Source organism: Tachyglossus aculeatus, chromosome 14, assembly GCF_015852505.1.
Source record: "Tachyglossus aculeatus isolate mTacAcu1 chromosome 14, mTacAcu1.pri, whole genome shotgun sequence".
NCBI lineage: Eukaryota > Metazoa > Chordata > Mammalia > Monotremata > Tachyglossidae > Tachyglossus > Tachyglossus aculeatus.
The window spans coordinates 54250376-54271461 of NC_052079.1; the positions used below are offsets into that span (position 1 = coordinate 54250376).

The 21086-nt window shown below is 53.0% G+C and overlaps 1 protein-coding gene across 1 annotated transcript in view; it reads left to right on the forward strand.

Moving 5' to 3' along the window:
• The first annotated feature begins 5541 nt into the window (after nucleotides 1-5541).
• The window catches only part of MAPK12 (mitogen-activated protein kinase 12), a 29105-nt gene continuing 13560 nt past the window's right edge, over nucleotides 5542-21086 (forward strand). The window contains exons 1-4 of the mRNA XM_038756792.1: nucleotides 5542-5722; nucleotides 5854-5983; nucleotides 17254-17312; nucleotides 19724-19835. Coding sequence (XP_038612720.1) covers nucleotides 5598-5722; nucleotides 5854-5983; nucleotides 17254-17312; nucleotides 19724-19835 — 426 coding nt within the window. The 5' untranslated portion in view covers nucleotides 5542-5597. The remainder of the gene's footprint in view (nucleotides 5723-5853; nucleotides 5984-17253; nucleotides 17313-19723; nucleotides 19836-21086) is intronic.

Consider the following 21086-nt stretch of genomic DNA (forward strand, 5'->3'; position numbering starts at 1 on the left):
CCTCCAGCCCCTCAGCCTAGATTGGGGCTCTGTGCATGCTCTGTCCCCAGGGCCAGGCCCCCAGCCCCAACAGGATGCACACGGAGTTGAGGCAGGATGGGGTTGGGGGGTGAACCCTTTCCTGGACCTCCCTGCCCAGGAGGGACGGTGGCTGCTGTCATCAGGAATGGGTGCTGGCCCCGCCGCCGAGGGCCCAGGCTGGGCCCCGTCAGACCACCCGTCCGTCTGTCTGTCCGTCTGTCAGCCCATCAGGTTCCATGGCTAGCTAGTGCCTTCGGGATCGGGGGGGAGGGGGGTGGTTTGCAGTGTCCTCTGGGGCCCGGGGGGCTGCAGCAAGGAGAAAGTCAGCGTAGTAAATCTTTGTCTTCTTGGATTCCCGGGGCACGTGTAGGGGGCGGGTGGCGAGGGTTGGGTCGGATATGTGGATGAGCACACGTGCACTGGCTGAGCGCCTGGGTACATACGTGTGCGGGGTTGTGTGGGGTGTGCAGGCCAGTGTGGGTGGCACAGTGCTTGGCACGTAGTAAGCGTTTAACAGATACCACAATGATGATGATGAAGCGGGAGCTGGGGGGGCACTGGCCTGGCCACCAGGGCTAGGAACCCAGGGGACGGTGGCTTGCGTTGTTCCACAGAGCTGGGCCAGGCACTCTGAACCCTGGGTGGCCTTGCCATTGGGCTGAGCCCCTGCCCCCCTGGGATCCAGTTACTGAAAGGACCCCAACTGGTCCTGCAGGAAGTGTCGAGTGCCACTTTTCCCTGACTTGGCATGTGCCCAGATTGGGGTCCTGAGGGTTGAGGTGCCCGTGGGAGACCGTGGGAGGCCTAGGGGGTGGCACTGGACAGGAGGCAATGGTCCCCCATATCCTGCGCATCCTGTTCTGAGCTCTCGGGGCTGGGGCAGGGAGGGGAGGGATTGAAGATGCCCGAGGAAAGGACGGCACTGAGTTCGTTGGGCACTGACAGAGGAGGGGGGCAGGGGCAGCTCTACCTGGTGTGCCCCTGTGGGCACATCTCTGAGCCAGGCACTTAGGAGAGGAGACCACAGTTGCTGCCAGATGGAGAATCAGTACACGTGCCCCCTAGTACCACAACCAAATGCCCAAACCAAAGACACAGTGATCCCTGATATGAAAACCCAGGGAAGGGCAGACAGGACACAGGGCAACATGGGGATTATTTCTGCTAATCCACTGCCCGCTTGTCCTCCAGACTCAGGGTGCTATTCTGGTCGCTGGATCTCAGATAGGTCAGGACGGAGCAGGGCAGTCAGGAGGGTCGGGAGATGGAGGAGAACCGGCATAGGAGACACTGACCCCGTCAGGATTCGGCAGCCTGATGAGGGGGATAGGACTGGGGGTCGTAGAACCACAGAGGGAATGGGCAGGGTCAACACAGAACCGCTGCTCCCCAAATCCCACCCCACCAAGGCTATGGACCCCGCTGGAGCCGGAAGGCAGTAGGTTCAAACCTCACACAAGGAAATGCTTCTTCCCCCGAGCTGGGAGTGAGGGCCTGGGATCCGTTCCCTCGGGGAGCCGTGCAGCCGAAAATTCCGGCAGCTCCCGGGGGGATTTGGACGGATCCATGGGTGAGAGGTCCAGGCTGGGTCACTGGGGGAGAGTCAGGGATGGGAAGGGGAGAGTCGGTCGCTGGGGGACCGTCAGTGATGGAGAGGTGAAACTCAGTCAGGGACGTGGGATGGTCCATGCGGGGTCACTGGGGTATTCAGGGAAGGAGAGGGGAGAATTTGGAGTGTTGGATAGCCCATCTTTGACCAAGAGGGTGGACTGGATGGGCTGTGTAACTGACCAAGAAAGGCATCGCAAGCGTTTAGTACAGTGCTCTGCACACAGTAAGCGCTCAGTAAATACGATTGAATAAATGAATGAATCACTGAGGGGTCATTTCCCTCCGCAGCTGGTTCTCAGTGCCCCTGCCCCTCCAAATTCAAGTTTCAGGCAGGAAGATGGCTTGTCCCATCAGCTTCCAGCCCTCTACCCTGCATGGTGGGTAGCGGTAGTCTATTGTTAATCGGTCGATCGATCGATCGATTGATTAAAGGAGCTCTAATCTCAGTTCTGCCCCTGCCTTGCAAGGTGGCCTGCGTCAAGGCACTTCATCTCTCTGTGGCTCAGTTTCCCCCACTGTAAAATGGGGATGATTTCTGCTCTCTTCACCTCTTAGGTGAGCCCCAAGAGGGACAGGGACTGTATCCCATCTGTTTACTTTGCACCAACCCCAGAGCACTGCACTTGGCCTGTCCTAAGCTTGAAATAAACACCCAAACTGACCGGCATTCTGGTTGCTGCTTCTTGATCCAGAGACCTCCCGAGGGTCGCTAAGCCGATTTCGTCTATCTCGCCGCCCACCCGTGGCCCACTTCATTCATTCATTCATTCATTCATTCATTCAATCGTATTTATTGAGCGCTTCCTACCTCTGGCCTCGAAATCCCTCCCTTTTCCTATCTGACGGACGATCGCTCTCCCCCTTTCAAAGTCATATTAAAAGCACATCTCCAAGAGGTCTTCCCCAACCAACTTTCCAACTTGTACTTCCCAAGCGCTTAGTACAGTGCTCTGCACACAGTAAGTGCTCAATAAATCCGATTGAATGAATGAACCAAGGCCTCATTTCCTCTTCTCTCACTTTCTTCCGTCACCCTTGCACTCATATTTGCACACTTTATCCACCCATCCCTCAGCCCCACATCACTTAAGTACATCAATCAACCAATCGTATTTATTGAGCGCTTACTGTGTGCAGAGCACTGTACTAAGCGCTTGGGAAGTACAAGTTGGCAACATATAGAGACAGTCCCTACCCAACAGTGGGCTCACAGTCTAGAAGCTCACAGTCTAGCCAGAATTCATTTCTTTATATTATAAGGACCATCTCTATACGTTGCCGATTTGTACTTCCCAAGCACTTAGTACAGTGCTCTGCAAATATGCTCGGTAAATACGATTGAATGAATGAATGAATGAGTCAGAAGGACCCGGTTTCTAGTCCCAGCTCCGCCACTTCATTCAATCGTATTTATTGATTCAATCGTATCTATTGAGCGCTTACTGTGTGCAGAGCACTGTACTAAGCGCTTGGGAAGTACAAGTTGGCAACATATAGAGATGGTCCCTACCCAACAGCGGGCTCACGGTCTAGAAGATCACTTGTCTGCTGTGTGATCTTAGTCGAGTCACTTGACTTCTCTGTGCCTCGGTTACCTCATCTGTGAAATGGGGATTGAGACGGTGAGCCCCATGAGGAACAGGGACTGTGTCCAACTCAATTTGCTCGTACCCACTCCAGTGCTCAGTACAGTACAGTTTCCAATTCATAGCGACTCTCGGGATATATTTTCTCCAGAACGGCTTGTCTTCTCTATCCACCTAGCTGCTGATCTGCCTCTTCCACGTTTTCCCTGGACTTTTCCTAGAATTAGCATCTTCTCCAGAGAACTAGTCCTCCTGATTATGTGTGCAAAACATGCTAATCAAGTCGAGTCATTTGGCCTTACAAAGACCACTTTGGCTCAATTTGCTCCAAAATCCAATTGTTTGTTTTTCGGGCAGTCCACGACATTCAGGAAAGCCTTCTCCCCCACCACATTTCAAAGGAATCGATGTTCTTTCTATCCTGTTTTTTCACTATCAAGCTTTGGGATCCACGCATTGTCACTGGAAACACCGCAGAACTGACAATTTGCATTTTCGTGGGAATTTCTACGTCAGCACGTTTCATGACTTTTTCCAAGCTCTTCATAGCAAGTCTTCCTAACCTCAACTTTCGGTGTATTTCTCGACTACTGGTTCCTTTATTATTGATTATCGATCCCGGGAGATATAAATGGTCAACTATTTCAATCTGCACACGGTAAGCGCTTAGTCCAGTGCTCTGCACACAGTAAGCGCTCAATAAATTCGATTGAATGAATGAAGTGTTCAATAAATACGGTTGAATGAATGAATAAAAGGAAGGGGAGGGCCATTCATTCATTCATTCAATCGTATTTATTGAGCGCTTACTGTGTGCAGAGCACTGGACTAAGCGCTTGGAAGTACAAGTTGGTAACATATAGAGACGGTCCCTACCCAATAGTGGGCTTACAGTCTAGAAGGGGGAGACACAACAAAACAACACATCTGGGAAAGTGAGAGCACTACACATCTGGAGCCGGGAGGGAGGAAGGACACTAGTAACCGCCCCCGGCTGGAAAAATTCATTCATTCATTCATTCAATCGTATTTATTGAGCACTTACTGTGTGCAGAGCACTGTACTGAGCGTTTGGGAAGTACAAGTTGGCAACATATAGAGACGGTCCCTACCCAACAGCAGGTTCACAGTCTAGAAGGGGGAGACAGACAACAAAACAAAACATATAAACCAAATAAAATAAATAGAATAAACATGTACAAGCAAAATAAATAAATAAATAAATAAATGAATGAGAGCTCCACACACCTGGAGGAGGGAGGGAGGGGAAGGGGAGGGACCCTGGAGCTGCCCCAGCTGGGAAAGTGAGAGCTCTGCACATTCATTCATTCATTCATTCATTCATTCATTCAATGGTATTTATTGAGCGCTTACTGTGTGCAGAGCACTGTACTGAGTGCTTGGGAAGTACAAGTTGGCAACATCTAGAGACGGTCCCTACCCAACAGCGGGCTCACGGTCTAGAAGGGGGAGACAGACAACAAAACACAACATTTTAACAAAATAAAATCAATAGAGCCCGTCTGAATTGGGCGTGGGCAGGGGGCGGGGCCGGTGCCAAGGCTGGTGCCAGGGGCGTGGTCAGAGCCAGGGGCAGGGGCAGAGCCCGTCTGAATTGGGTGTGGGCAGGGGGTGGGGCCGGTGCCAGGGGAGGGATTGGAAGTCAAGGGTGGAGTCTGACAGGACTGGGCGGGGCCGGTGCCAGGGCTGGTGCCAGGGGCGTGGTCAGTGCCAGGGGCGGGGCCTGACAGGATTGGGCGGGGCCAGGGGCGGAGCCCTCTGGATTGGGCCTGGCCAGGGGCGGGGCCGGTGCCAGGGGGAGGAGCCTGACAGGACCGGGCGGGGCCGGTGCCAGGGGCGGGGCCAGTGCCAGGGGCGGGGCCTGACAGGTCTGGGCGGGGCCAGCGGTGGAGCTCTCTGGATTGGGCCTGGCCAGGGGCGGGGCCGGTGGCAGGGGCTTGGCCCGGGTCAAGGGGCGGGGCCTGCCAGGACTGGGCGGGGTCTGTGCCAGGGCTGGTGCCAGGGGCGTGGTCAGTGCCAGGGGCGGGGCCTGGCATGATTGGGCGGGGCCAGGGGCGGAGCCCTCTGGATTGGGCCTGGCCAGGGGCGGGGCCGGTGGCAGGGGCTTGGCCCGAGTCAGGGGGCGGGGCCTGCCAGGACTGGGCGGGTCCAGCGGTGCCAGGGGCGGTGCCCACCGGGAGCGGGGCGTGTCCAGGGGCGCGCCCTGGGGGCTGCTGCTCCTCTTGGGGCTCCCTCGCGCTCGGTGGCAGAGGGCAGAGGCCGGCCCCGACCCCCTGACCTCTGACCCCTGCCCTCTCTGCCCTCTCCTCTGCCCTCTGCTCTGCCCTCCCTGCCCCCCGGCGGCTCGGGGAGGGGGCCATGTCGGAGCGGCAGCCCCCTCAGCGCGGCTTTTCCCGGCAGGAGGTGACCCGCACGCTGTGGGAAGTCCGGGACCTCTACCGGGACCTGCAGCCGCTGGGCTCCGGGGCCTACGGCGCCGTCTGGTGAGTGGGGGGCACAGCGGGGGAGGGGAGAGTGGGGGGCCCGGGGAGGGGCGGGACTCAGTTTCCCCATCGGGGGACGGAGTGGGGGGCCACGGGGAAGGGCGGGCCTCAGTTTCCCCCCCGCCCCGCAGCTCCGCCATCGACAGCAGGACCGGCACCAAGGTGGCCATCAAGAAGCTTTACCGGCCCTTCCAGTCCGAGCTGTTCGCCAAGCGCGCCTACCGGGAGCTGAGGCTGCTGAAGCACATGCGACACGAAAACGTGAGTCCTGCTCGCCCCCCGCGCTCCTCTGACACTCAGTCAATCAATCAATCAATCAATCAATCGTATTTACTGAGCGCCCACTGTGCGCAGAGCACTGGACTAAGCGCGCGCTCTGTCAATCGCCCCCCGCGCTCTGCCAATCCGGCCCGCCGGAGCAGCGCCTCCTGGTGGTCACATGCCCCCCCCCCCCCCCCGCACTCAGAAGGACCTGAGTTCTAATAATAATAACGGTATTTATTAAGCGCTTACTATGTGTAAGGCACTGTTCTAAGCGCTGGGGTGGTTACAAGGTGATGAGGTTGTCCCACGGGGGGCTCACAGTCTTCATCCCCATTTGACAGAGGAGGTCACTGAGGCACAGAGAAGTGAAGTGACTTGCCCAGAGTCACACAGGAGACATGTGGCTGAGCCGGGATTCGAACCCATGACCTCTGACTCCAAAGCCCGGGCTCTTTCCACTGAGCTACGCTGCTTCTCTGTCAAATCAGTTGACTCACAGTCTAGAAGGGGGAGACAGAACAAATCACCCCCCTCCCCCTAGTCCCCCTCTCCATCCCCCCATCTTACCTCCTTCCCTTCCCCACAGCTCCTGTATATATGTATATATGTTTGTACATATTTATTACTCTATTTATTTATTTTACTTGTACATATCTATTCTATTTATTTTATTTTGTTAGTATGTTTGGTTTTGTTCTCTGTCTCCCCCGTTCAGACTGTGAGCCCCCTGTTGGGTAGGGACCGTCTCTATATGTTGCCAGCTTGTACTTCCCAAGCGCTTAGTACAGTGCCCTGCACACAGTAAGCGCTCAATAAATACGATTGATTGATAATTGGTGGAGCCGGGATTTAAACCCATGACCTCCGACTCCAGAGCCCGGGCTCTTTCCACTGAGCCACGCTGCTTCGCTAATCCCGATCCTTCATTCATTTCTTCAATCGTATTTATTGAGCGCTTACTGTGTGCAGAGCACTGGACTAAGCGCTTGGGAAGTCCAAGTCGGCAACATCTAGAGACGGTCCCTACCCAACAGCAGGCTCACAATCAATCAATCAATCGTATTTATTGAGCACTCACTGTGTGCATAGCACTGGACTAAGCGCTTGGGAAGTCCAAGTCGGCAACATCTAGAGACGGTCCGTACCCAACAGCGGGCTCACAGTCTAGAAGGGGGAAAATGAGGTAACTGAGGCTCAGAGAAGTTAAGTGACTTGACCAAGACATGTGGCGGAGTCGGAATTCGAACTCATGACCTCTGACTCCAAAGCCTGTGCTCTTTCCACTGAGCTACGCAGCTTCTCTGTCAAATCAATTGACTCACAGTCTAGAAGGGGGAGACAGAACAAATTAAAACATATTAACAAAATAAAATAAATAGAATAAATATGTACAAATAAAATAAATAAATATGTACATACATGTATAATATATACAGTCCTGCCACTTTCACTCATTCAATTCAATAATAATAATAATAATGATGATGGCATTTGTTAAGCACTTACTATGTGCCAAGCACTGGGGGGATACAAGATGATCGTGTTGCCCCACGGGGGGCTCACAGTCTTCATCCCCATTTTACAGATGAGGGAACTGAGGCTCAGAGATGATAAGTGACTTACCCAAGGTCACACAGCAGACATAATAATAATAATAATAATGGCATTTGTTAAGCACTTACTATGTGCAAAGCACTGTTCTAAGCTCTGGGGGGGATACAAGGTGATCATGTCGCCCCACGGGGGGCTCACAGTCTTCATCCCCATTTTACAGATGAGGGAACTGAGGCTCAGAGGTGTTAAGTGACTTGCCCAAGGTCACACAGCAGACATGTGGGGGAGCCGGCATTAGAACCCATGACCTCTGGCTCCCAAGCCCGGTCTCTTTCCACTGAGCCACACTGCTTCTCTGAAATCGTATTGATTGAGCGCTTACTGGGTGGTGATGATGATTGATGGCATTTGTTAAGCGCTTACTATGTGCGAAGCACTGTTCTAAGCGCTGGGGGGATACAACGTGATCAGGTTGTCCCACGTGGGGCTCACAGTCTTCATCCCCATTTTTTACAGATGCAACTGAGGCACAGAGAAGTGAAGTGACTTGCCCAAAGTCACACAGCTGACAAGTGGCAGAATCGGGATTAGAACCCATGACCTCTGGCTTCCAAGCCAGGGCTCTTTCCACTGAGCCACGCTGCTTCACTTCCAGTGCAGAGCACTGGACTAAGCGCTTGGGAAGTACAAATCGGCAACAGATAGACACGGTCCCTACCCCATAACGGGCTCACGCTTGTCTGCTGTGTGACCTTGGGCAATTCACTTCCCTTCTCTCGGCCTCAGTTCCCTCATCTGTCACATGGGGATTGAGACTGTGAGTCCCACGTGGGACAGGGACTGTGTCCAGCCTGATTTGCTTGTAATAATAATAATGACGGTATCTGTTAAATGCTTACTATATGCCAAGCTCCGTTCTAAGCGCTGGGGTAGATACAAGGTGATCACGTTGTCCCACGTTGTGAGGCTCGCAGTCTTCACCCCCATTTTACAGATGAGGTAGCTGAGGCCCAGAAAAGTGAAGTGACTTGCCCAAAGTCTCACAGCTGACAAGTGGCAGAGCTGGGATTAGAACCCACGACCTCTGACTCCCAAACCCGGGCTCTTTCTACTGAGCCACGCTGCTTCAGCACTTGTCTGACTGAGCCCCTTCCTTCTTCTCCCCCTCGTCCCCCTCTCCATCCCCCCCATCTTACCTCCTTCCCTTCCCCACAGCACCTGTATATATGTATATATGTTTGTACATATTTATTACTCTATTTATTTATTTTACTTGTACATATCTATTCTATTTATTTTATTTTGTTAGTATGTTTGGTTTTGTTCTCTGTCTCCCCCTTTTAGACTGTGAGCCCACTGTTGGGTAGGGACCGTCTCTATATGTTGCCAACTTGTACTTTCCAAGCACTTAGTACAGTGCTCTGCACACAGTAAGCGCTCAATAAATACGATTGATTGATTGATTGATTGATTGTCTGCTGTGTGTGTGACCTTGGGCAACTCACTTCACTTCTCTGGGCCTCGGTTCCCTCATCTGGAAAATGGGGATGGAGACTGTGAGCCCCACGTGGAACAGGGACTGTGTCCAGCCCGATTAGCTTGTACCCACCCAAGTGCTTAGTACAGTGCCTGGCACATAGTAAGCGCTGAACAAATACCATTATTATTAACAAATACCGTTATTATTATTATTATTATTATTGTTATTATTATTATTCTCGGGCTTCATCTGTAAAAACGGGGATTAAGACCGTGAGTCCTATGTGGAACAGGGACTGTGTCCGGCCTGATTAGCTTGGATTATTATTATTAGAAATACAATTGAATGAATGAATGAAGACGTTTTGTATCACTCTTGAGAATATATTAAACCTTGTATCCCCCCAGTGCTTAGAACAGTGCTTTGCACATAGTAAGCGCTTAACAAACGCCATCATTATTATTATTATTATTATCTACCCCAGTACTTAGTGCAGTGCCTGGGGCAAAATAAGTGCTTAACAAATACCATTATTATTATTATTCTCTGGGCCTCATCTGTAAAAATGGGGACTATGAATCCTAGGTGGGACAGGAACCGTGTCCAGCCCTATTAGCTTGGATCTAGAGAAGCAGCGTGGCTAAGTGGAAAGAGCCCGGCTTTTGGAGTCAGAGGTCATGGGTTCAAATCCCCGCTCTGCCAATTGTCAACTGTGTGACTTTGGGCATCTCACTTCACTTCTCTGAGCCTCAGTTCCCTCATCTGGAAAATGGGGATGAAGACTGTGAGCCCCCCGTGGGACAACCTGATCACGTTGTAACCTCCCCAGCGCTTAGAACAGTGCTTTGCACATAGTAAGTGCTTAATAAATGCCTTCATTATTATTATGATTATCTACCCCGGTGCTTTGAACAGTGCCTGGCTCATAGTAAGTGATTAACAAATGCCACTATCATTATTCAGTGTGGCTCAGTGGAAAGAGCCCGGGCTTTGGAGTCAGAGGTCATGGGTTCAATTTCCGGCTCTGCCAATTGTCAGCTGTGTGACTTTGGGCAAGTCACTTCACTTCTCCGGGCCTCAATTCCCTCATCTGTAAAATGGGGATGAAGACTGTGAGGCCCCCATGGGACAACCTGATCACCTTGTAACCTCCCCAGCACTTAGAGCAGTGCTTTGCACATAGTAAGCGCTTAATAAATGCCATTATTATTATTATTATTATTATTATTATTATTATATTATTATTATTATTATTAGCAGGAGTCCCCTATTTTGCCCCCTGCCTCCATCTCTGCCTCAGCAGCCTGCCCTCCCTCATGCAGACCCCGGGCCTGAGGCCAGTGTCCCAGAGACCCCCGCCAGCCCCCTCCCTCAGCGCTGGGACCCTTATTGGCTTGGGGCTCCCACCCAGCAGGGGCAGGTCTCCACAGACACCCTGGGGTCAACACCCCAATCCAGGGTTTGGGATGAGAGCACAATCCCAGGGCCGAGTCTCAATCCACCTGGCAAATCCACACCGTTGACCCCTTCAACCTCCAGTGACCCACCCCTGACTCCTCTCCATCCCTGGCTCTCCTTCCAGTGACCCATCATGGACCATTAGACTTTTAGACTGTGAGCCCACTGTTGGGTAGGGACTGTCTCTATATGTTGCCAATTTGTACTTCCCAAGTGCTTAGTACAGTGCTCTGCACATAGTAAGCGCTCAATAAATACGATTGATTGATTAGAGAAGCAGCATGGCTCAGTGGAAAGAGCCCGGGCTTTGGAGTCGGAGGTCATGGGTTCAAGGCCCGGCTTCACCAAGTGTCAGCTGTGTGACTTTTGGGCAAGTCACTTCACTTCTCTGTGCCTCAGTTACCTCATCTGTAAAATGGGGATTAAAACTGTGAGCCCCCATGGGACAACCTGATCACCTTGTAACCTCCCCAGCGCTTAGAACAGTGCTTTGTACATAGTAAGCGCTTAATAAATGCCATCATTATGCAGCATCCCTGACTCGCCCCTAAAGACCCCCCACAGACCACCCAACACCCCTGACCCTCCTCTCTCCACCTCCGACCGCCCCCCAATGACCTAGCCTGGGCCACTCACCCAAACTCCCCCAGGAACTGCACGGCTTTCTGTGGGAACAGATCCCAAGCTCTCACCCCCAGCTGGAGGAGCCCTGACCCTTTCAGCATCACCTGTGTTGATGCTGTGCCATCCCCCTGGCCCTCCTGGGTACCCTGCCCTGCCCCAGCTCATCCCTGCTCCATCCTGAGATGTGGCACCTCCAGCTGGCACAATGTCCGGGGCGGGAGACCCTCCGGGGGCCCAACATTTATCTGGGCTTTGCCGGATGCCTTACGGTGAACTCGTTTTGTCAAGGAACTCTAGAATGTGAGGTCTCTTTCCTGAATTGTGAGGCCAAGACAAAAATGGAATTGTTGTTCCCCAAATCCCACCCCAGGAGAGCGAGGGCAGGTTCAAACCCAGTACAAGGAGACGCTTCTTCCCCCAGTGCCTGGAATCTGTTCCCTCGGGGCGTGGTGCAGCTCCAAGGGGGGTTTGGTTGGATCCACGGATGAGGGGTCCAGGCTGGGACACTGGGATGGAGAGGGGAGAGTCAAGGGTGTCGGATGGTCCACGCTGGGTCACTGGGGGAGAATCAAGGATGGAGAGGGAATGAGGACCATGAGGGTTGGTGTCCAGGAGGGCAGCAGGCACATGGCTCCTCCGAACGATCTGCTGCCACTGTCCAAGAAAGAGTTCTCTGCTGGATGGACCAAATAATCAATCTTTTATGGTGTTTGTTAAGCGCTTACTATGTGCCAGGCACTGTTCTAAGCGCCGGGGAAGATACAAGGTAATCAGGTTGGACACAGTCCATGTCCTACGGGGGGCTCACAGCCTCAATCCCCATTTTACAGATGAGGCAACTGAGGCACAGAGAAGCAAAGCGACTTGCCCAAGGTCGCACAGCAGACAAATGGCAGAGCCAGGATTTATAACCCAGATTTTTCTGATTCTCTCTCCACTAGGCCATGCTGGTATTTATTGAGCATTTACTATGTGCAGAGCACTGTGCTGAGCACTTGGGAGAGTGCAATACTACAGAATTAGCTGACACGTTCCCTTCCCGTAATGAGCTTACAGTTTAGAGGCTGACCCAGGGCAGCACCACTCGGGGGCTGATGTTCACCCTCCAGTTGTTTGTTCATTCAGTTGTATTTACTGAGCGTTTACTGCATGCAAAGCATTATACTAAGTGCTTGGGAGAGTAGAGTACGACAATAGACAGACACCTTCCCTGCCCACAGTGAACTCACAGTCTAGAAGAGATGGAGTTCATTTCAGTATTTATTCCTCTGAAAGTCAGGAAGTCCATTTTTATATCCAACCACAGAGTTTCCTGCTGCGGTTTAAGCCCATCTGGCCCTCGACGGTTGTGTGTATGACATTTCCTTTCCCCCTCTAGCCCAGCTCAGGGAGAAGAAATGCCAACATCATCATCAAGTGGGATTTAGGGGTTGTGGGGGGATGGGGATTTGGGAGAACTCCAGGATACCGGGACTTTCCTTGGCTAGAGGCCCCAAAGGGTGAGCCCATTACATTTATTAATAATTAATAAATTATTAATTTATTGTTAAGCGCTTAGTACAGTGCTCTACACACAGTAAGTGCTCAATAAATATGATTGATGATGATCTATTCATTCAGTCAGTCGTATTGATGGAGCACTTACTGTGTGCTAGACTGTGAGCTCCTTGTGGGCAGGGAATGTGTCTATTGTTATATTGTACTTTCCCAAGTGCTTTGCACACAATAAGCACTCAATAAATACGATTAAATGATCGAAAGGGTGATGGAGTCATAAGGCTGCCCCCCTAGGGAGTCAGGGTGGCTGAGGCACAATGAGGACAGTCTCTTTTCTTTAGATTTCAGTTTCATCTCCAGGATGGAAAGGGGGTCATTAGGCTCTTTTCGAGATCTCTGACGTTTTATAAGTGTCATTTCAGTTGCTCTCTACCACTAGGAGACTGCAGATGGCACAGAACAGAGTTCACACGGGACTTTCAGAAAAATGGTGGAAATTTGCTAAAATGGGAAGACCCCTCCTATTAGTTGCCTCTCTTCTCCAAGCCGAGTCCCCTGTTTCCCTTCCCTCTTCCATAAGGGTCTTTAATAATAACAATAATAATAATGATAATAGTGATGATGGTATTTGTTAAGCGCTTACTATGTGCCAAGCACTGTCCTACGCACAGGGGGAGATAAAAGGTAATCAGATTGACCCCCATGGGGCTCAGAGTCTTCATCCCCATTTTCCAGATGAGGTAACTGAGGCCCAGAGAAGTGAAGTGACTTGCCCAAAGTCACACATCTGACAAGTGGCGGAGCCGGGATTAGAACCCACGACCTCTGGCTCCCCAGCCTGTGCTCTTTCCACTGAGCCATAACCTGACTCCCTCACAATTGAGGGAAACCTATTTCCTCTGGCTCTGTCCAGAGATAAGAGAACGGCTGGAAATGGTTCTCTGAGCAGGGACCCTTTAGGGGCTGGAAGACCCGGATCAAAGGCCAGACACTTATGGGGTGTGAATCTGAGCATGGATCTTGACCAACTGTGTGATCTTGGGCTGGTTACTCGTCATCTTTGTGCTCTGCTGCTCAGGAAAGCTTAGCACAGTGCTCTGCACAAAGTAAGCGCTTAATGATTGCGATTGAATGAGAGGAAGAAAAAATCTTCCCCAGGTCTAACCCCAATCCCTATGGCTTCCATTTCAGTCTGGTGGATCTTTCCTTCATCCTTGGGGGAAGTGGAAAGGGAGCTCAGCTGGCTCCTTGAAGGGGCCGACTCCCCTCCCCACCCTGAGCTGATGATGATGATGGCATTTGTTAAGCGCTTTCTATGTGCCAAGCACTGTTCTAAGCGCTGGGGGGGATACAAGGTGATTAAATTGCCCCACGTGGGGCTCACAGTCTTAATCCCCATTTTACAGATGAGGTAACTGAGGCTCAGAGAAGTTAAGTGACTTGCCCAAGGTCACACAACAGACATGTGGCGGAGCTGGAATTCGAACCCATGACCTCTGACTCCAAAGCCCGTGCTCTTTTCACTGAGCCACGCTGCTTCTCTAACTCCTCACTAGAGCTAACTCAGCTCTGACCCCTCTCCCACTTCTTCACTTCCTGCCCACTCTGAACATACACAACCCCCCTTCCCTATTCAGGTAGTCCTTGGTGGCGTCCGAGCGGCTGGTCTGAGCCCAGAGGAGTCCGGCCCCCTCCCTCGCTACCACCACCACCCCCCAGGCTGGATCACAACCCAAAAATAGCCCCCAGAACAGGGTGTCCAGGGTGCCACTCTCTGAAGGCCAGGCTGGAGGCTGCTTAGGGGGCTCGGATGCGGAGGGTAGGTCAGCCCAGGCTGATGGCCGGGGGAGGGCCTGAGTCATCATCAGCTTGGAGGGAAAGGATTAGAAGATACGGTGGCGGGGGGCAGCGGGGTCCGGAGGCGGCTGGGGGTGGGGAATCCCGGCCAGGGAAGTTCCAACAGAGCAATGGTACGTCCGGTCCAGGCCCGGGCCGGAGAGAGCCTGTTCTGTGCTCATGACAGCGCCAGGAAGACTGAGGACGGGGGCGGCTGAGGACGAGGGCATGGTCCGGCTCGGGTGACTTTCCCAAATACATTCCCCCCGACCCACCCTGGGGCAGGGCCAGGGAACCCTTCTAGCTGGGAATAATGTAATTCAATTCAGTCGTGTTCACTGAGTGCTTGTTGTGTGCAAAGCACTGTACTTTGGGCAGTGGACAATATATGGACACGGGGTGACAGGCGATGTGACTAAATAAATAAACCGCAGTTGTTCCCTTCAAAGCCCTACTGAGAGCTCACCTCCTCCAGGAGGCCTTCCCAGACTGAGCCCCATCCGTCCTCTCCCCATCCCCCCCCCCGCCTTACCTCCTTCCCTTCCCCACAGCACCTGTATATATGTATATATGTTTGTATGGATTTATTACTCTATTTTATTTGTACATATTTATTCTATTTATTTTATCTTGTTAATATGTTTTGTTTTGTCGTCTGTCTCCCCCTTCTAGACTGTGAGCCCACTGTTGGGTAGGGACCGCTCTATATGTTGCCAACTTGTACTTCCCAAGCACTTAGTACAGTGCTCTGCACACAGTAAGCGCTCAATAAATACAATTGAATGAATGAATGAATGGGGAGTCGGGGTGAAGGGGTTTGCGGTGGCAGCCCCAGGGGTGAGGCGGGAAGGATCCCCGTGGAGTTGGGGACCAGTGGGCACTGCGTCCCATCTCCTCCGATCCCCACGGGCCCTCCGCTCTGTATCGGAGCAGCAGCGGGAGAAGCGGCGTGGCTCAGTGGAAAGAGCATGGGCTTTGGATACAGAGGTCATGGGTTCAAATCCCAGCTCTGCCAATTGTCAGCTATGTGACTTTGGGCAAGTCACTTCACTTCTCTATGCCTCAGTTCCCTCATCTGTAAAATGGGGATGAAGACTGTGAGCCCCCCGTGGGATAACCTGATCACCTTGTAACCTCCCCAGCGCTTAGAACAGTGATTTGCACATAGAAAGCGCTTAATAAATGCCATCATTATTATTATCTCTGATGGACTCATCCTCTGGACTGGTAGGAAAAGACTAAGTGATCCAGGGGGGCTGGGGGGCCTTGATGTTTCCCCCAGAAAAGGGGGAAACTGCCAGACAGGCTCCCCCCTGACATCCTTGCAGGGCCGCACCCCCGGCAGAGGTCTGGTGGCCAAGTTGGCCTGGTTAATACGGCCTTGTAAATAAGGACTGAGGTTTACCAGCCTGCCCGTTCCCAGGGCTCATGTGAGCGAGATGAGATGCTTTCTGTCACACCTGAGCGTGGGGAGATGAATCCAGGCTACTTCCAGGGAAGCCAAAGAAACGTTGGCCCCTTTGGTCTCACCGGTGGCAGTGCAGAAAAACTCGCCAGGGTGGGGATGGCACCTGAGCCTCTTCCCTAGAGTCTGAGTCTCGGGAAGAGAACTTAGGGTGGGGGTCTGATGGTGGGGAGGGGGAAGAGGAAGGAGAGTGGGGAAGAGAACAGTGTGGGGGGGAGAAGAGGGGTGGGAGGGGAAGTTAGGTAATCAAGAAGGGTTTGTACCGAAGGTGGGAACTGTTGTTAAGATCCCTGAAGTAATAATAGCAATAATAATAATAATACTAATTGAGTTAAAGTGCTTACTATGTGCCAAGAACTGTAGTAAGCACTAGCGTAGGTTTAAGATAATTAGGTTGGACACAGTCCCCTGTCTCACAGAGAATTCACAGGCTAAATAGAAGAGAGAAAAGGTATTTTAGCCTCATTTTTACAGCTGAGCAGCCATTAACAGTAATAAGGATAATGACCCAAACAATCACAGCGTTTAGGGGTGGGGGCAGAATCCATCCCCTTTGCTCAGAGAGATTAAGTGACTTGCCCAAGATAACACAGCACGGCACATCCCCCGGTCCCTGGCTCTTCTCCGCTTTGACCACACATCACCCGATCCTAAAGACGCAACTGGAGGTGGAAGAGGTTGGGGAATGAGGCGGTCAAAGAAATCAGACAGCGGACCTAATTAATGAAAGCAAGGCAGAGGACTAAAAGGAACTGTAGTCTTCTCTGTCTCCCTTCCCTGTCCCTGGGTGATGGGGTTCTCTGGGAGAACTTGGAACCAGGGCAGTGCTGGAGGGGAATGCAGACTGGGTCCCTAATAATAATAAAAATAATTATGGTACTGGTGAAGTGCTTATTATGTGCCAAGCACTGTTCTAAGCCCTGGGGTAAATACAAGCTAATCAGATTTGACACGGTCCCTGTCCCTCAGGGGCTCACCCTCTTAATCTCCATTTTACAGCAGAAGTAACTGAGGCACAGAGAAGTGAAGCGACTTGCCTAGGGTCACACAGCAGACAGTGGCGGGGCTGCTGTGTGACACGTGGCGGAGCCAGGATTAGAACCCAGATCCTTGTGGCTTCAGGCCCGTGCTATGCTGCTTCTCTGAGAGAGTGGGTGGGAGAAGAGGGGACCTGTCATGTCCAGTCAGAGCCCAGCGGACCTTGGCAGGCAGAGGTTTCCGGAGGTCCTGGGGCCCGGGAGGAAGCTGTGTGGTTGCGAGGGGGGCCGGAGGGCCCATAGGTGGGCGATGGGGCACGCAAGGGGTAGAGGATGCTCCCGCCTCACCCATCTCCCGACCCTCCGCTCCGTCCAGGTCATCGGTCTGCTGGACGTGTTCACCCCCGATGACACCCTGGACGGCTTCAACGACTTGTAAGTGACCACCAGCGTTTCCTCGGGGACAGACCCCGTGATCACAGCCGCCTGGCAATGGGAGGGGAGTCTCCTCTGGTTGGAGAATTCAGGAAAGTCCAACCAGTCCAGCCCCCTGCCTCCAGCCCTAGGAGAGGACTGCACCTCTCCCCGTCTTGTCCGACCAGGCAGAGGGGTCAGTCCCTTCCCATCAATCCAACTTCTCCCAACAAGTCTTCCTGTGGATAAGCCAGCCCTGTAGGGGTGGCGGGGTGGGGGGCCTCTGCTCCAGGAGTAGACTTGGGTCTATGTGTAAAGACATGCACACACACGTACTAACATAGGGGACATGTGCACACACACACACACACACACACACACACACACACACACACACAAAGCACACACAAAAGACCATAAAAACCATAAGACCATAGGGGAAGTAGCGTGGCTTAGTGGAAAGAGCCCGGGCTTGGGAGTCAGGGGTCGTGGGTTCTAATCCCGGCTCCTTCACTCGTCAGATCATCATCATCATCAATCGTATTTATTGAGTGCTTACTGTGTGCAGAGCACTGTACTAAGCGTGTGACGTTGGGCAAGTCACTTAACTTCTCCGGGATGCAGGAGGCAGGCAAGCCCCCAACGGTGACCCGGGTGGCGGGGGAGACCCAGGGAGACCCAGTTAGATGTTATGGGGCCCCGTGGGAGGCGGCCTCCCCAGGGAAGGTCACACTGAGGGTCGGGCGGCCGTCCAGGGAAGAGGTTGGGCATCTAGAGGATTCATATTTCACCACAGTGTTCCGGCAAGCCCGTGCGCTCTGGGCGTCCCCCTGCCCTGGGGATTCAGTGTCCCAACAGTGGCCATTCCCTCCCCCTTCCCCGCCCAGGGCCCGTAACCCGAGCCCCCCTTTCACCTTGGAAGGGGGCACCCGGAGCCGGGAAGGACCCCAGGGGAAAGTTGAATCCACTCGGCCTGATCTCCCGGTCGGTCCTGCAGGGGAAATCCCGCGTCTGTGTCCCTTGTCGCCCCCCAACCCTACCCCCCCAATGCCACTGTGCCCTTCCAGCGCAGAGCCCGGGGTACCCGGGAGGCATCCGACTGTGGCTATTCCAAGCCTTCTCACTCCAATGGGCCAGCCGGTACAGTGTCTCAGTTCCCGCCCCAGCCAGGGGAGTCTGGGATTTAATAATAATTGTGGCATTTGTTCAGCTCTTACTACTACTAGTAATAATAATTATGGTATTTGTTAAACAGTATGTGCCAGGCACTGTACTAAGTGCTGGGGTGGATACAAGCAAATCAGTTTGGACATATTCCCTGTCTCACATGGGGCGCACAGTCTTAATCGTCACTTTACAGATGAGGCCCAGAAAAGTTAAGTGACTTGTCCAGGGTCACCCAGGAGACGAGTGGCAGAGCCGGGATTAGAACCCAGGTCCTTCTGACTCTCAGGCCCGGGCTCAATCCACTAGGCCAAAATGTCGGGGGGGGGGGGGAGGGCAGAGGTCACCAAGGACCACCTTTCCCTGGGATCCCGGCTGGGAGAGCTGATGCTTGGGTTCAGGGAGAGGAGAGGACTCTCCCTTCAATGCCCTACTGAGAGCTCACCTCTTCCAGGAGGCCTTCCCAGACTGAGCCCCCTCCTCCCCCTCCCCATCCCCCCCAGCCTTACCTCCTTCCCCTCCTGACAGCACCTGTATATATGTACATATGTTTGTATGTATTTATTACTCTATTTTATTTGTACATATTTATTCTGTTTATTTTATTTTGTTAATATGTTCTGTCTTGTCTGTCTCCCCCTTTTAGACTGTGAGCCCGCTGTTGGGTAGGGACCGTCTCTAGAGGTTGCCAACTTGTACTTCCCAAGCACTTAGTACAGTGCTCTGCACACAGTAAGTGCTCAACAAATACGATTGAATGAATGAATGCCCACCTGCGATTAGGGGCTGCCTCCCACCCCATCCCCCCCAAAACCTGAGCTCTCTATACCTCCCACCTCCATCCTCCCACCACCCACTGGGCACTGGGCACTGGGCGGGGAGGACCAGAGGGATGGGGTGGCCCAGAATTAGCTGGGTGAGGGACGGGAGTCGGCCACATTGTGCCCCCTCCCCCTGCACTCACACCTCAGCTCTGTGCCCATGACCCGAGGGGTCTCAGGGCCGGGATCCCAGAGCCTGGGATGGTGAGGAGCACCGAGGGAGGCCCCGGTGGGGATGCTGGCTATTGGTGCATTGCACCCATGGATCTGGGTGGGCGGGGAATGGCACTGGGGGGGTTGTGGCTTGGAGAGGAAAAGGCTGGGAGCTCACTGTTTCCCTGCCTACTAGCCATGGGTGGTTTTGGAGGGCAGGAAGGGGGCTGCCTCGGTCCCTGGCTCTGGGCTCTCACTGATGGTTTGCCGGGGCCCTTCCCCTTCTCCCCCCAGCTACCTGGTGATGCCCTTCATGGGTACCGACTTGGGCAAGGTCATGAAGCACGAGAAGCTCTCTGAGGATCGGATCCAGTTCCTGGTCTACCAGATGCTCAAGGGTCTCAAGGTCTGTCCTGCCCGGTTCCCTCGTGTCGCGGACCCCCACCCAGGGTAGGGAGCTGGGGAGCTGGGGGCTCATTGAGGGCAAGACGGGGCAATCATCCCACTCTCCAAACCTTCGACCAGAACTTTCCCTGACAGACAGCCGGTTCCTTCCTTCCCCTCGCCGTTCCTCGGGTCCCCACTTCATCATCATCATCCTAACTGTGAAAGCTGCTCAGTGCTTACTATTCACCAAGTACTGTGGTGAGCACTGGGGAAGATACAATGCAATCATATTGGACCCAGTCTCTGCTCCACATGGGGTTCGCACTCTAAAGGTGAGGAAGAAACAGATATTGAACCCCCATTTGGCCAGTGAGGAAACTGAGGGCCAGAGAAATAGCAGAGCCAGGATTAGAACCCAGGTCTAACTCTCAGGCCTTGCCAGGGAGGACTCTCCCGGTGACCTCTGAGCCTTTTTTTCCATCTCGGGAGACTGTCACTCCATTCTCTATCTGCAGGGTGGGTTATCTATCCACACTGTGGACTTTCACACAGGCCATTTCCGAGATTTCAGCCTGTTATTGTCCTGTCTTTCCTCCAACTTTCTCCCAATCTGACACCCCCTTCCCCCCTACCCCCCGACAGCCCAGAATAGTAGTTTTCTCCAGGCTCCAGTGACCCCGCTTCTGCTCTTCTGGTGCTGCTGATTTCCGCAGACCAGCAGGCACCCAACCCATCACCCCGCGTGGGCCTCCGTTGTATTTATTATCTGACCTCCATCCTGATAGCAGTAGCATGGGTAATTGAGGACCGATTCCAGAGGAGACGGACTCCTTGGTCGATGGTTTCCAGTAGGTGTCCGGCCTTCTCCCCAACTCTGTGGCCTGGGGCAGACCAGGGCAGGACTTTGGAGCCAGAGAGCCGGGGGCTGGGAACAGGTGATGAAGCATTAGCTAATCAGTGGAGTAGAGTGGGGTCAGAGTTTTCACCTTCAGGGTCACAGCCTCCCTGAGCTGAGAGGGACCTTTTCATTCATTCAGCCATATTTATTGAGTGCTTACTGTGTGCAAAGCACTAAACTAGGCACTTGAGAGAGTGCAACGCAACAATAAGTAGACACAGTCCCAGCCCACAACGAGTTTATGTCTAGAGGGGGAGATGGACATTAATGTAAGTAAATAAATTACATATATGTAGGGAAGTGCTATGGGGCTGGGCTGGGGGGATGCATAAAGGGAGCAAGTCGGGGCTAAGCAGAAGGGAAAAGAGGAAA